Consider the following 16,941-nt stretch of genomic DNA (forward strand, 5'->3'; position numbering starts at 1 on the left):
ATTCTGTCAAGTATTTTGGCATGGTAATGAGACACTAATGCGACCTCTGAGAGGTTAAACTGAGAAAAAAACAAAGCAACAGAATGAGTTCTTACCACAGTACGGTTCATTGTTATAAAAGTAGACATACAAACCAAAACACTCATTTATTTTGTGATATGTATATATACTGGGGCATATTTCAAACATAAGAGAGGGTGCCTCTGTGTGTGTGTGTGTGTGTGTGTGTGTGTGTGTGTGTAACTGGAATAAGAGCATGGAAAGGGAGTGAGTGTGGAATAAGAAGACAGGCCCTTGTTAATTGGCATGAGGTGGAGAGCTCGAATAGCATAACCTATTCTACTTCCCCTCTGTACCTACATCCTACTGTGTGTGTGTGTGTGTGTGTGTGTGTGTTTACAGGTGTGTTTCATGAGGAAGCCACAGGAAGCTATCCAGCGTGTCCTGCTCTACTTTTCCTCTTTGAAATAGGGTCTCTCACTGAAGCTGAAGGCAGATCCAGGGATCCTTTTATCTCCAGCCCCTCCAGTGCTTAATGCTGGGGTTATAAGCTCATGCTGGTTTTTTTTTTTTTTTTTTTTTTTTTTTTTTGGTGTGTGTGTGTGTGTTAGGATCTGAATTCACTTCTTTAAGACTGAATAGCAAGTGCTCTTACTCACTGAGCTATCTCTTCACCCCCTTAGTCTTAAAAAAAAATTGTGTGCGTGCTCACCTATGTGTGCATGCATGTAAGATGGAGTGAGTGTGGAGGTCATAGAACAACTTGTAGGAGACAGTTTTCTCCTTTTACCTAAGTGTGTCCATTGGATGGAACTCAGGTTGTCAAGTGTGGCAGCAAGCTCCTTTACCCACTGAGCCATCTTGATCCCACACTCCTTTCTTAAAAAAAAAAAAATGTATATGGTGTTTTGCCTACATATATGGCTGGCTGTGCACTACATGCGTGCATTGTCCAGGAGGTCAGATGCCCTGGAATTGGAGTTTCAGAAGGTTGTTAGCTGCCATGTGGATATGCTGGGATTTGAACCCCTGTCCTCTGGAAGAGCAGCCAGTGCTCTTAACAACTGAGCCAGCCATCTCTTCAGCTCCTCACCAGCCTTATTCTTGCTAGAAGCAAATGTAAGCGAGTCAGCGTGCTCCTCTAGAGCAAGGCACTACTACACCAAGGTCTTAAGTATTTCTTTCCATCCACCATGCCAAGCACTAGCTCCCGGTACCCTAAGAAGAGCTGCACTCGTCACAACCTGAACATGTCCAAGTTTCATTCTGAGGGGCCGACTCTAGCCTCTCTTAGTTAAAGTCTTACTGATTTTTCAGGATTCAGTTTATGCCTCTCTTCTAGGAGGCTGTTTGGGACATTTCCCTTCCCCCCATGTCAGCGCTGCAGGATTGTATTCCCATACACCGGTCCCCTACCCTCAGGCACACACTGCGCCCTAATTGTCCGATCTGGCCACTCAAGTGTCCCCTAGGCCCTGAGCTAAGCTAGCAGGGTTTGTCTGCGTCAGCAGCGGGCTAGCTGGGCAGAGCAGCCACCAAATAACCGGAGAGTTACTCTCACAGGTGCAGGACAGCCCAGCCCACCGTCCTCTCCCCCGCTTCACTCTCATTGGCTCAGCCTGCCCGCGCCCATTCCCCGCCCCTAGCCTGCCTCCGGGCCGCCGGGAGGCCGGGGGAGAACACGCGGAGAGCTCTGCGCACGCGCCGAGAGGCGGGTTGCTTGCCTTGGGGGCGGGGCGAGGGCCGAGGGAGCCCGATGGGGGGCGCGTCGTTGCGAGGCAGTTGCGTCCTACGGCGCGCGCAGCCCCCGGGCGGGGGCGGGGCCGAGGCGGCCGCTGAGGCGGCTCCCTGCCCTGGCCCCGCCCCCTCCGTGCGCCCCGCCCCCTCCACCCACCCCGCCCCCTCGGCGCGCTGCGCTCCGGCTCCCGCCGCGCTCGATCTCTCGCCGCCCGCGGCCTTTCGCTCCGCTTGCCCGCGGCCGAGAGCCGGACCGGAGAGTCCTTCTGGTGGGCGGCGCGGGGCTGCGCGCGTCCGGCATCCCGGGGCCGCTCGGGCCGGCCGGCGAGGGAGCCCCTCGGCGGTCCATGCATCCGCCGCCGTCCGCCGCCGGCGTCGCGATGGATTTCGGGCAGAACAGCCTGTTCGGCTACATGGAGGACCTGCAGGAACTCACCATCATCGAGAGGCCGGTCCGCCGGAGCCTCAAGGTGCGCAGGGCCGAGAGACGCTCCCCTCAGGGCTGCCCGCCCGACCCGGCGGCGTCCGACGGTCCCTCGGCGCTCCAGCGCCAGTCGCCGTGTCACCGCAGCCGCTACAGAGCCTCACTCTCCGCCGCAGCCCAGGGTCGGCCTGTCCCCGTCCCCTGACTGGAACCAGTCCGGCCCCTTGACTGAAGCTAGCCCCTTACCCTGACTGGAGCTAGCCCCTTACCCTGACTGGAGCTAGCCCTGTCTCCTGACTGAGGCTGGCCCCTTCCTCTGACTGGCATTAGCTGGGTCCCTTGACTGCGGCCAGTCCTGTCTGGGAATTGAAATCAGCACTGTCCCCTGACTGGAATCAGCCCCGTCCTCCGACTTGGTCCCTCGACTGCGGCCAGCCCTGCGCCCCACCCGGCTCCGGCCTCCCCCGCGAACGGCCAAGCCGCTGTTCTTGTGGCCAGCCTCCGTGTGCCCCTCATCCGCAGCCGGCTTCTTTCTGGGTCCGTGTTCCCAGATTCTGGTCGCTGGCCCACCCTCGGGTTCACACAGCCCTACCTCCATCTCTCACCCGGATATTCCAGGTCCCATCCATTCATGGTCCTTCCCCCACCTCTGCATAAGATCAAGCTTGGGTCTCCGTGCCCAGGGCAGCATGGCTTCCCTTCACCTCCCAAAGACAGGCACCCTTCCTAGAGTCGTCCTAGTTTAGGGTTTCAAAGCCTCTCTCAGTCCTTTGCTCCCATCCAGAGTCACCACGCATCCTTTTCCTCTCAGCATCTCCAGGATTGTAGGTGGGACCCTGCTTCCCAACTCCCTTGAAGGAGTCAACCTTCTGTTTGTCCTCCCACCCCACCCCCAATATCTCCCCCACCCCACAGAGTCATCTTCTCAGCCTTCTGAGTCACCAACCCTCATCCTCACAGATAGCAAACCTAGTTTAAGGACCCCTTCCCTACTCATCTGGCACTCCCTCAATAGCTCTCTTGAACCTTTGATTGCCTTTCATTCTAAGTTTATTCGGTTCCCAACCCAAGCTTCCAAAGCTTGTCCTTTTCAATCCCACTCAGCAGTCTTCAGTCCAACCCCCCTTTAAAGCATTTCCTGGTGTGGAAAAATGCTGTAGAGTCTTATTCTGTTGGAGATAAACATATGTGAATATATGTATATATGTCCACATGTGTTATATAGGCGAATGAAGTTGATTCCAGTGAGGTCCTGCAGTCTATAAGTTAGAGCAAAACCAACCCCCCCTCCCAGCACTGAACTGGAGACTGTGTTTGCCAGAATGTAGAAGAACCATCAGACTCTGGATTAGTTGTCATTGCTATAATTGTGAAACTTTTTCACCAATAGGGTCTTCGAGGGTCTTTGGGAGGCAAGAATGACCAATGTTTGTATGTCTAATTTGCATATTGTACTTGACAGACACCAGAAGAAATAGAAAGATTGACTGTTGATGAAGACCTCAGTGATATTGACAGGGCTGTTTATCTGCTCAGGTATGTCTCAGTCTTTCTGTCAAATTGCTGCTTTTTGCCTGTGGGGCAAACATGAACTGTTTCTGAAATGTCGTGTTTCAATTGTTGTTGGTGTTCAGATTTACTCTCCCACTTGGAGAGAGTACTTTTGCATGCATCACAATTATGTTGTTGAATTAAGTTAGGTTTGGGCTTATGAATTTGAGAACTGAAATCAAATAACGTATCTAATTTAAAGAACATTGCCTGGAGGAGGAGAAGCAGAACAGCTAATGGTCTGAATTGAATCACATCCTTTTAAAATTCCTTTCCAACTTTGCTCAGTTAGGATAGATAAGATTTAAGGGTAGCTAGTGATTAATTTTTAAGTTTATTGTAGAGTATGACTATTACATGCTATTTACTGTGTAGAAAAAATTCACAAATACAGATTGTGCTCAGGACATATTATTTAGATTAGTCTTGCAATGTGAGCTTTATAATGCCTGAGAGTTTCTTTTTTTAAAAATTAAATTGAGTCTACTCCCATTTAAGTTTCAGACCATCTCGAAGGCTCTACAGAGTAGCTTAAGACAAATCGTTATGTTGTTGCTATATATGTGTCTGACGATTCTACATTGTATCAGACACAAAGGTCTTCAGTCCCGTGCCTGGGGAGTGGGGGAAGCCGGAGCAGGACTGTTCTTACTCTTCTAACTTGTAGACTTCAGGACTTTGCTGGAATCAACTTCATATGCATATATGAACATATTAATACAAATGTTATGAATCATTTAGAAAGGTAAATATATTTTTTTTGTTTTGTTTTTTTGTTTTTCAAGACAGGGTTTCTCTGTGTAGCTTTGTGCCTTTCCTGGAACTCGCTTTGGAGACCAGGCTGGCCTCGAACTCACAGAGATCCGCCTGGCTCTGCCTCCCGAGTGCTGGGATTAAAGGCGTGCGCCACCAACGCCCGGCTAGAAAGGTAAATATATTGATGAAAAGTCTTCAGAAATAGAAAATGTCCTAGGCATTTTGTATATATTTAAGAATTATTTTCACCTGTGTATATATTTTTTCCTTTTGGTAAATTAGTATTCGCTTTTGCTGTTTGGAATCAGATTTTGAAAACTGCTGTTACCTCCTACGATGTCTGTTCTTGTTTCCTTTGCTTAGGTCTACTTTACTAGTTTCAAGTGCTGGCCAGCTTCTTATTCTGTTCTTGATTATAGATGATAGATCATATTTCCAGTCCCATGATAATTATTGAATGATTATATAAGAAATTCCTTCTCTAAGATTCTTCCTCCTCCTCTTCCTCAAGGCCAGGGCCTTGCTCATGTGAAACAAACTGTTTACCACTGAACTGTATCCTTAGCCTCTCTCCAGGACTTTTCTTAATTATGATTTAGCTCCCGGTGGCAACCTGAGTTTCTGTTCTTACTGTGCATCAATATATCTACCATGCAGACCCTGTTGATCATGGTCTTCAATGATTATACCAAACAAAAACCAAGCCAAACAGATGAACCTACAGACAGACAGACAAACAAACACAAACAAGCAAGCAAGCAATCAATCAAGCAAAGCAAAGTGAAGGCGAGCTTGGTGGCCACACCTGTAGTCCCAGTGTTTGGGGGAGGCTGATGCAGGAGAATTGCTGAGAGTTCAAGGACAGCCTGGGCTACATAGGGAATACCAGGGCAGCCAGTGCTTCATAGTGAGACATGTTCCTGCCAATTGGCTTTCACCATAATTATTCTTCTGCAAATGACTAGACAGTTGAAGAATACTGGATACATTTCTCTTGATAAGCAGCAGTTAATGGTTGAAAATAAGTTCTGCTTATTCCTGTGGCATGCTTTTTTTTCTTCTTTTAGTGTAAACCCTGGCTTATAATCGGGAAACTGAGAGTCTTACTCTACTTACAGCTGACAGCAGATACCTCATTCTAGATGTCATTGATAAACCTTTTTTTTTTTAAGTTTGTTTTTTCACTTGCTTTTATTGTTGATTAGAGAACTAAGTTGTCTTCCTTCCTTCCTTTCTTTTTTTTTTAGATATAGAACATAAGTTTCCTTTAGTTCTGGAACTTTATGAAGAGCTTATGAGGCAAATCCTCCCCTCCCAGTCCCCTTTTCAGAGAAGAGAGTTTAAAAAGAGATCATGTGTCTCCTTTAGTTTCTTATGGATAGGGGATCACTAGTTTGCTTGTGTGTGGGTTATCCAGCTGGGGTCTTCTTTTGTATTGCTACCCTCTTACTACCACCTCCTGGGGGGAGGGGGGCCGGGGGGCAGGGGGTAGGGAGTAGGGGGAGTAGGGGGGCAGGGGGGTTTCTTTCAGGCCTGCCTCTGGAGGGATTATGGCAGGATTGCCTGAAGGGTTCTTTCTTCTCCAGGATTCAGGGGAGGGGACTGGGTTGTCTCATAGATGTATTCAAACTGTCTCTTTTAAAGCTTGCTTTCTTATCTGCTCTCTTGGAGTGAGCTTTCTATTTTAAATAATTTATTCCCTTAAAATATTGTTCTGAATATTCTAGAACTTAATAGGGACTTATGTCTTTTCCCTCTGTGGATGATTTTCAGGTTTAATTTTGAGTGCTTCACTATTCCTAGTGTTGGATATGTATATTTACTACTTTTGTGTGTTATGTTTGCTTCTTTAATTCTCTTATTGTGTATATTAAAACTCTGGAATCATTTAAAATATTTATTTTATGTATGTGGATGTTTTTTCTGCATGGATGTCTGTGCACCACATGCAGTCAGTGCTTGAAGAAGGCATTGGATCTGATTGAACTGGAGCCCCAGTCCTCTGAAAGAACAGTCATTACTCTTAGCCACTGAGTCATTTTGGAATATTAATAATTCTGAATTAGAATTCAGTCAAATGTGTAAGCATCAGTAGGTGAAGCTTTACATTAATGGAGATTCTCATAGCATTTAAATTGAATCCAACATCCAATGACAGAAAAATTCACTGTTTAGTCTGAAAGTGTGACAGGTCAGTTATCATTGCCATTTTAACAGAAAGTTTAGAATGTTACGATGCTTGAAGATTTAACACAGATGATTTTATGGTTTTGCATAAATATGATGCTGATAGACCCATCTGTGGCATTTAGCACTGAAGCAAAACAACTTCCCAGTAGTCACAGCTTGTGTCTTAGTCAAACTCAGATCGCAGCATCTTTTTCCTGTTCTCTCTCTTCTGTGTGATTTTGGCATGTATTTTAGGAATGTACTTAAAATATGTGAATAATTTTATTAGAGAAGAGTCTATGCATACTGTATTTTCATTAAGTAAATTTTCACTCATAAATCTTGAATTGTTTCCTAGATAATCGTAGACCCTTAAGGCATTAAAAATCCTTGGTAAGTGTGACTTCTTTGGCTGGGCATTGTGATATTCTGTTTGTTCCTCTTTTTTTCTTTCTTTTTTTCTTTTTGGAGATAGGGTTTCTCTGTGTAATCCTAGCTGTCCTAGAATTTGCTCTTTAGATCAGGTTGTCCTTGAACTTACAGAGACCCACCTGCCTCTGCCTCCCAAGTGCTGGGATTAAAGGCATACACCACCACTGCTTGGCTGTTCCTCATTTTTTCAAATGGCTTTACTGAACTGTGTTTCATATTCCGCATGGTTTTCTTTTGAAGTGAACAGTTAGTGGTTTTCATGTATTCACAGAACTGGGTAACTAACACTACTGTCAATTTTAGAACATTTTCATCTCCCATAAAGCTTGTACTTCTGAATCCTTCCAACTTTTGGGAGCTACTTACTAATCTGTTTCCTGTCCCCATGGACCTGCTTATTCTGGCATTCCTATAAATGGGATGGTATATGATGTGGCCTTTGAATCTGACTTCTTTTACTTAGCAAAACGTTTTCAAGGTTTATGATAGATCATTACTAAATACCTTTTTGTTGGTAAATAGTGTTTGATTGCATAGGCATATAGTAGTTTTTGCTTAACTGCAGACCATATGTTTCAGGACCCCCTACTGGATGCTGAAACTGCAGAGTACTGAGTCCTGATATTTAACACATTTTCCATTGTTACTACGTATAACTTTTGTAGTTTGAGATTAGACAGCAGCAAAATAAGCACAAATGTCTTTTTCCTTATCATTTTTACAAAACTATCTTTTCTACCATTTGTTTTAGCAACTCTAGTATATAGCTTTTTTTTTTTTTTTTTTTTTTTTCTTATTGAGAAGTTCACCTTCTCACTTAAAGGAAGCACTTCATGGCTTCTCACTGGCATATCCAAATTGCCAGCACTACTAGCCGTATGCTTTGGTCATTACTAAATAAAGAGTGCTTAAAGACACACACACACACACACACACACACACACACACAGTGCTATACTGGAAGACATTATGAGAAGGTGATAGTAACTGAGGGTGAATAACAAACCACAGAACACAAAATCTTGGGTAAGGAGGAACTATTGTACCACATTTTTGTTGATTCGTTCATCAGCAGACGGACATTTGGGCTGTTTCTACTCTTTTGGAGCAGTAATGTTGATTTTTTTTCACTGTCACTTGAATCCATGTGGTCATCCTTCACTCTGCCTTTCCTCATCCCAGCATATCCCTTCGTCAGACCTGTCTGACATTTACCATCCCAAGATCCAGCTGCACTCTTGAACCAGGAGGCCTTCCCTAATGCCAAAGCTTCTTCAGCTCCCCTGTTGTTTTAGTACTTTCCTCCCTCAAAAGACAAGTATTCTTTTATGCTCCCTAACTTGTAGGTATTTTCCTGACCAGATTTCACACTTTTGAAGGACAAGTCATGTTATGTTATGTCCTTAATTCTTTCTTGTTCTTTTTGTGATATGAATACACACACACACACACACACACACACACACACACACACATTTTTATTTTTTGAGACAAGATTTCTCTGTGTAATAGCCCTGGCTGTCCTGGAACTCACTCTGTAGACCAGGCTGGCCTCAAACTCACAGAGATCCACCTGCCTCTGCCTCCCGAGTTCTGGGATTAAAGGTGTGTGGCACCACTGCCCGGCTGAATATATACCTCTTAACACAAGTATGTGTAAGTATATTTAAGTTGGCCAAAACCCTAGAGGAATTAAGCAACTTGTGATTGTGTGTATGTGTATGTGTTTGTGTATGCACATGTGTGTATGTGTGCTGTGGGATGGTCTGTATGTCAAGTGTGTTGCTGATTGGTCAATAAATAAATCACTGATTGGCCAGTGGCTAGGCAGGAAGTATAGACGGGACAAGGAGGAGAATAAAGCTGGGAAGTGGAAGGCTGAGAGAGAGACACTGCCAGCCGCCACCATGACAAGCCGCATGTGAAGATCCCGGTAAGCCACGAGCCATGTGGCAAGGTATAGATTTATGGAAATGGATTAATTTAAGCTGTAAGAATAGTTAGCAAGAAGCCTGCCACGGCCATACAGTTTGTAAGCAATATAAGTCTCTGTGCTTACTTGGTTGGGTCTGAGCGGCTGTGGGACTGGCGGGTGACAAAGATTTGTCCTGACTGTGGGCAAGGCAGGAAAACTCTAGCTACATATGTGTGTGCGTGCACACATGCAAGAGAGTGTTATGGGATCCTATTCTATTAGTCATTGCTTTTGTGATTATAGGAAAGCTACTAAAGTTTTGGAACTTTGATTTTTTTCGTTTGCAAAGTGAAAATATCCCTGTTTTCCAGAAATGTGAACCGTGGGGAGCACTTAGCACACAGTGGGTACCCAGTTAATTCTAGCCTTCAGTCTCTTTTCTGCTTTCCCTGCTTCTCCAACACTCAGAGCTCTGCATATATTTCAAAGTCATAAAGAGGATAGTGCTATTGCTTTTTCCTTCCAATAATTTAATGAGTATAAGTAAAGTTATCAAGTGCACTTTGTGATAGATATCTGGTAGCTTCCTTTGCTGGTAGTACCCATCAGAAACCAGACTCTCCACAGAAGCATTTTCAGCTGAATGACAGTGAGATTGGCTTGCAAATGTTTAGATATATTGCAAATGGTGCCCCATCTTAGCAATGTGCTATTGATATCTTGCACCGAATGTGTTCATTAGGTAGTGTACCTAACCCATCTTTTAATGTTGCTTACTTTTAAAGTCACTTGAAAGTATTTTCCACTTTGTGCTGTGAAAGTATTTTCCACTTTGTGCTGTGAGTTTTCAAGCATTTTGTACTCTGGCTGTCAAGGAAGTTCAGGGGTAATGAACATAGGGCAAGAAATTGTGGTTCCCACTAAGTGCTCCACCTCACTCTGTGTTTAAAACCCTAGTGAGGTGGTAGCCAGGGGCAGTACCAATGATTAGCTTTCTGTCATCTAGTTTTTGATTTTTATCTTTAGAATACCTATTCCTCTTGCTATCTGAAGTAAACATTTGTATGGAAAACTTCACTGGATGCATATGTTTTAAAGAGCTTCCATTTATTTGGTTTTTTTCATTATTGTGATTTCTAGTTTTGAGACCTTCTGCTGTTAGTGCCATTTAATTTGTGGTGAGGTCCTACAGTGTAGCCTGTTCTTTCTACTCTTCAAATTCTTATGGTAAAATTAATGAATTTGGAATCTCACTTAAAGAGGGACTTTGGTGTGTGTGTGTGTGTGTGTGTGTGTGTGTGTGTGTGTGTGTGTCTGTGGTGTTATCCTCTGAAGCAAACTTTGAATATACAGAGAAATGCTCAAAGGTCATACATATACAGCTTGTTGAACTTTCATAAATGAAGACAGCTAAGGAGCTAGCGTGCATATTAAGAAATCAAGCATTATCTATTGGATTAGCCCAGTAGCCTCCCACAGACTCATTCCTTTCCCTCCAGCTTCTTGATAGGGACCACAATCTGCTTCTGGTTTATTTGTGTGTATGTGTGTATCTAGTCTCTTTTGCTGACATTTAAAGAGAGGTTTATCCATATTGTCCCAAAGAGCAGTAAGTAGTTTGTTTTCATTGCTGTATGATATTCCTGTAGAAATGTACACAGCTTATGATGCCAATGATGGATGTCTACCTTGCTTCTAGTTTGGGGCTTTACTGCAGAATGCTGCTATAAGTATTATATACAAGTCTGTAGTAAATAGATGTATTTATTTTAGTTATCTTTTCTAGAAATAGAACATTTGGTCATAGCATACTCCTATGTCCAACTTGAAGAACTATCCAATGGGTTCTGAAGTGCTTTTCTCAGCTTCTGTTTCTATTAGCAGTGCATAAGAGGTCCCAGCTGATATATTTTCAGGAAACCAAGTGACAAACTTCCTAGCACACCAGAGATGACTGTCTGGTTACCAGCCTTTGGGTGTTTCTGTCCTTTGTCTCGACTTCCTCACGTCTGCTAGCTTCTCTTCTTCCCTACAGGAGAGTTTCTGTACACTTTCACAGCTGGTGCTTATTTTGCCTAGGCTGTGATTAGAAGACTCTTAGTTACAAGATATGAGACGTTTTGTGTATTTTTGTCAGAAAGAGAAGCAAAGTGAATGTTAGAACTCTTTGTTTTTTTTTTTTTTTCCTGGAAGTACCACCCTGGTCCCTGTACTTTTAATGAGCCCAAGAGGTCCCATTTTTAAAAATTGCTGAGGTGCCATCCTCTGTGAAATTGATGTCCAACTGATTGACCCCTTTACATAGAAATTTCAGGACTCCTATTGTTTGTGTAGGGCCATTGTTTCCTGCATTAAGAGAGCATTATGGATGGAGCTCAGCTACTTGTCTTCCATCATTACTAATGGCAGATGACTTTGGTTCTTGTCACACTATGAATTCCCTGTTTTGGAGAAGTTCAAGGTCTCTGAATATAAGAGGTTTGGAGATGATCCCCATCTCTTTTTCCTTGTCTTCTGTTCTGAGGACAACTTTAGGAGATGTCTGCTTTCTTTTCCTCACATACTGAAGCTGAGGAAGCTCTCTCTGTGGATCAAAAAGCAGAGCGGTCTCACGGTAGCTGCAGGAAAAGCTTCAAAATAAAAAGCGAACTATTTTCATCATTGTAAAAGTGACCCATATAATGTCATTGGAAAGGCCTGGAGTTTAATAGCATGATACTGTTGTGAGAGAGCTGGGCAAGTTTTCATCTTGTTATTTCAGTTATTTAGTTACTTTTTAAAATACTTAGAACTTTCTGTAATAAAATATCATAGAATTATTTAAAATAAATGATTATATACACTTGAATACAATATAGACCAAGTCATGTAGCTATAATAAATGTCAGTTTTATATACATGTATATTTTCACAAATAGCTAACACATATATACTTTGGGGATGCAGATAAGGATTGAATTTTATCCTAAAGAATACATAATGGGTTCCCAGTAAACATTTGGAATTGTATTCTTAGCTTGCAGCCTTAGTTGAAATTGACAATGGTTTCTTAGTGCTTGCATCAAGAATTAGTGTTTATTATACAAGTGATAGAAATCATATCTGTCTTCAAATATTTAGGGCTAAATGAAGGTCTTAAAACCATTGAACAAGTTCTATTGATCATTTAAATCTGTACGTCTTTTGACATGGACATTTAAATTAGTATAGTATCTTTCATGGGCCATGTTGGCCATCAGAAGTAGGAGGCAAGGAAAAATGCTAAGAGTTAGTTTCTCATAGTCTCTGTTTCTGCCATATCCTCATAATACTCTGGTGTATGATAATTACATCACAATTGTTGAATATCTTATCTTGTTGAATATCTTGATCACAGGCCTCATAATGTAATCTTCCTTCCAATCAGAGATGTTAATAAGGGAAGAGATTTGTAGTGCAGCTAATGGTTACTTTATAATGAATCTTATGAATTGAAATAGAAACATACCAAATATTTATCAAGCATTTACGTGCTAGGCTTCTCCTAATACAGATACCTGTATTCAAGGAAGTCATAGTTTAGGAAGCAAATGAATTTTATGGATTTTTAATGGTATAGAAGTCATCCCTAATTCACAAGTATTTTTATCGTTGACAGTCATATGTGGAGACTAAGGCTTACTTACTTTGATAAACCTTGGATAAGTCGTGTCTCTTCTCTGAGCCCAAGCTTCTCCTAATCTAAGTAGGACTAGTAATATCTACATTGTAGGATAGGCGAAAGGATTAGAGGGAATGTACGTAGGTGGCACTGGCTTGATTCAGAATTGTGTGTTCAGCAAAAGGTGATTTTTACTTGCCTTTTATATCACCTGTTTTCAAGGCACAAAGTATTTCACTTTTGATACAGAGGAAAATTTCCACCCAGAAACTTTGCGTAGTCAGAGTTTTTTGTCCGGATTTCTAGTTTGCGATATCCAACCCCTCCTACAATTTTATGAAAATAACTTTATTGAGATATACTTCAAATAAACTAATCATACAGTTTGATGATTTTGAAAAGCAGATCCCTTGTATGACCAGCATTTCAATCAACATATAGAACATTTACACTGGTGTCATTTTGCAGTTAATCCCTCCCCTGACCCTAGGCAACCACTGATGTTTTTTGTGACTGTTGGTCAGCTTTACTTGTTCTAGAATGTAGACATGTGTTTTCATATCTCTTGGAGAAATACTTTAGAATGGAATGCAACGAGTCATCGGCGAGTATATTTTTTCATTTTTATAGCTTTGAGATACAATTGACATCCAGTAAGCTGTACATATTTAAACAGTGAAATCTGGTAAGTATTTACACATGTACTTATCTGTGAAACTATTATGATCAGGTAATAAACATATTAGCCATCCTAGAAAATTATTTTGTATTCCTTTGTCATGATTTTTACTTGTTTCCCAGCTCTTCCTCCACTCAGGACAATTGTTGATCTCTTTTCTGTTGTTGTAGATTAGTTTTCAATTTCAGGGATTTTATGGACATGAATAGTGAAGATTATCTATTTTTCGAGCTTCCTTTATTTGCTATAATTACATTGATGTAACACGAAATCTAATAGGTCTTTTAATAAAAAACCTGGGAGCCTGATGTTGGGGTAAATGCTGAAAGATCAGGGAGACAGAGAAACAAGCCACTGCTGTGTCTCACCTCTAGGACTCCTCAGCCTGAAAAGCCTCAGCCAATAGGACTCTAGCTGAATGAGCTTCCTCAGCCGAAAAGGCTTCTAGTTCCTGTCTCCTCATGCCTTATCTATCTTTCTCTGCCCAGCCATTAAAGGGGTGTGTGTGCTTCCCAGTACTGGGATTAAAGGTGTGTGCTACCACAGCCTGGCTCTGTTTCTCTCCTAGACTGAGTCAATCTTATGTAGTCCAGGGTGGCCTTGAACTCACAGAGATCCAGATAGATCTCTGCCTCCTGAGTGCTAGGACTAAAGGTGTGTGCCACCACTGCCTGGCATCTATATTTAATGTAGTGGCTTGTTCTATCTTCTGATCTTCAGGCAAAGTTTATTAGGGTACACAATATATTACCACATGTTGAAATTCATAATTTTTCATGGATATGAGATATTTTGTTTATCTATTCATCAGCTGATGAACATTTGGGTAGTTTGGGGGGGGATTTGTGTAGTTTTTGAGTGTTAAAAAAATAAGTGACTATAAACATTAATTTACAAGTCTTTGTGTGAGCTAGGCGTAGTAGCACATGCTGTGGTCCTACAATGTGGGAGGTTAAAAACAGGAGGATCAGGAGTTCAAGGACAGTCTCAGCTACATAGTGAGTTTGAGGTTAGCCTGAGATACGTGAGACCCTGTTTCATTTGTGTGTGTGTGTGTGTGTGTGTGTGTGCGCGCACTGTTAAACAACTAAAAGTGGAGTGACTGGGTTGTATAAAGGGTCTATGCTTACACTTTTATGAAATAGCTAAACTGCTCTGGAGTGATGGTACCATTTTATGTCAGCCTGTTTGAGCATTCTCCTTAATTTTAAGCCATGGTGATTCATATGTAATGATATTTCATAATAGTCATAATTTGGATTTCACAATGGCCAGTAGAAGTTATGTGTGTTAATGAAGCAGCCATAAATAAGCAATCTTTTTTGGTGATGTGTCTGTTTGAATTTTTGCTCATCATTGGACATCTTTTCCAAGTATTTTCTTCCAGCTAGTGACTTGCCTCTTGATTTTCTTAAGCGTATCTTTTGAAAAGTAATATCTTTTAATTTTGTTGAGGCATAGCTTATTGATAGTTTTCTTTATCATTACTAGTTTTTAGGTCTTATTTAGGGGATGTTTCCCTAATAGGTCACCAAGGTCTTTTCCGTTTTTTAAAAAAGGAATTTTAAGAATTTAGCTTTTGCATTTTGGATCTATGCTCCATTTTCTTAAATCTTAAAATTTTCCAAATCTTAAAATTCTACAAGTATTAGATGTAAATGCTATAAGGATTAATGTTTCTTCAATATGACTTTAGCAAGGGCCAATTTGCTTTTGTAAAGTCAGGTATTTGGATTCTGTTTCTGTCACCTAAGCTCTTCAGTTGCTGTGTTTCCTGGTTCAGGTATTCAAAGTGATAGGCTGAGCCTGAGAGAACCTATCCTTTTGATTCTGAGATAAGGAGATTGGAGTTTCATATTCCAACCGCTAGGTGGTGCTAACAGAGATGACTGTGGTGTGAAACTGCAGGATGAAACTGCCAAAGTGGACAGGAAAAAGCCTGTGGGGCCTCAACCGCACACAAAGAACCATAGGGAAATGAGGAAAACTGGGAGCAGAAGAGGCGATGTATTTAGTATCAAAGTGTATATGAGGTAATAGATAAGTTAATTAGCTTGATTCTGGTATCCATTCTACAATGTGTACATTTCTCAAAGCACCCTGATGGTGCTCTCTCTCTCTCTCTTTCTCTCTCTCTCTCTCTCTCTCTCTCTCTCTCTCTCTCTCTCTTCTCTGTCTCTCTCTGTCTCTGTCTCCGTCTCTCTCTCACTGTCTCTCTCTCTCTCTTCTCTGTTTCTCTCTCTCTCTCTGTGTGTGTGTGTGTGTGTGTTTATAAGTTGTCAATTTACCTTATAGGAGATAAGATCTCACTATAGTGTATATCTTGAATGTACATAAATTTTGTCAGTCATACCTCAGTTAAGCTTAAAATCCCTTCTTTTATAGGTTACCTAGGATATTTGTATTTCATATATTAAGAGAAATGGTAAACTTGCCTAAAATAGTTATTTTACTGAGGAACATCAAGAAGAAAATTGACTTTCTCTTAAGGAAAACATGCAGGTGTGAAGTGAAGAGTTATTTAGGAAATCATGAAAGATGTTAGAGGACTAATAGGTAACTGTTTTAATCAGATTTTTCCTTTGTGGAAATCATGCTTTCACCCTGAGAGTTGGTTGACTTTGAATGAGCTCCATAGTTGCTGTCTTTACTGTTATGAAGTAAAGGCCATGAGAGAGGTTATTTGTATTTCTAAATCCCTGTTTAACTCCCACATTCTATTATGTCCTATTGTTTCTTGTCCTTCATGTCACAGATGGCTGGCTGAAGGTCTCTTTGTTCTTTTGGGGTAGAAATCATGAGCAGGCAAGAGGAGCAGCTCCCATTGTGTTGATGTCCCTGAGCTCTTGAGTTTTCCTGCCTGGCCCACAGTCAGGACAAATCTCTCTCACCTGCCAATCCCACAGCTGCTCAGACTCAACCAAGTAAACACAGAGACTTATATAGGTTAAAAACTGTATGGCCGTGGCAGGCTTCTTGTTAACTGTTCTTACAGCTTAAATTAATCCATTTCCATTAATCTATACCTTGTCACATGGCTCGTGGCTTACCGGCATCTTCACATGCTGCTTGTCATCGTGGCGGCTGGCAGTGTCTCTCTGACTCAGCCTTCCCCTTCCCAGCTTTATTCTCCTTCTTGTCCCGCCTATACTTCCTGCCTAGCTACTGGCCAATCAGTGATTTATTTACTGACCAATCAGCAACACACTTGACATACAGGCCATCCCACAACAGCCAGAGGCGTCCAAGCCAGGCTTTCAAACCTAGAGCCCATAGCTCTACAGTCCTGAGAACTAGGGACTCATGGCTCTACGCTTTCTAGGCCACAGACTGACTTACAGCTTGGTGCTCAGGTCAGTGCTTTACTGCTTTGGGCTGTGAATGCCTGTGGTTCCTTGCACCCAGCAGCTAGTTTTGCAGCTCTTGAACTTGGGGTGTTGGTGCCCTTGCTTCTTAATCCTTGGCAGCCCTATAGACCCTCTTTTATTAACTCTGGCTGCATGCTTCCCTCTCTGGTCTCTCTTATTCTGCTGTCCTTTATTGTCACATTCCTTAGTCTGTACTCTGCTACTCTCTGAAACTCTGAAGCCACCTTCATGTCTCACATATATCACAAAATAGTATATACAATGAATCTT

At 42.1% G+C, this 16,941-nt stretch overlaps 1 protein-coding gene across 3 annotated transcripts in view; it reads left to right on the forward strand.

Annotated features, from left to right (window-relative positions):
* Positions 1-1,948: 1,948 nt before the first annotated feature.
* Positions 1,949-16,941, forward strand: part of Ppp4r4 (protein phosphatase 4 regulatory subunit 4) — a 117,557-nt gene continuing 102,564 nt past the window's right edge. For 2 of the 3 annotated variants that reach the window (XR_009382763.1, XM_059279259.1), the window contains exons 1-2: positions 1,949-2,207; positions 3,624-3,697. Coding sequence is in view for 1 of the 3 variants with exons in the window: in XM_059279259.1 (XP_059135242.1) it covers positions 2,085-2,207; positions 3,624-3,697 (197 nt within the window). In the remaining 2 variants the exon portion in view is untranslated. Of the gene's footprint in view, positions 2,208-3,623; positions 3,698-13,199; positions 13,310-16,941 lie in introns of those variants that run through there. The other variant, XM_059279260.1, reaches the window with a different exon arrangement.

This window comes from Peromyscus eremicus, chromosome 14, assembly GCF_949786415.1.
Source record: "Peromyscus eremicus chromosome 14, PerEre_H2_v1, whole genome shotgun sequence".
NCBI classification, from domain to species: domain Eukaryota; kingdom Metazoa; phylum Chordata; class Mammalia; order Rodentia; family Cricetidae; genus Peromyscus; species Peromyscus eremicus.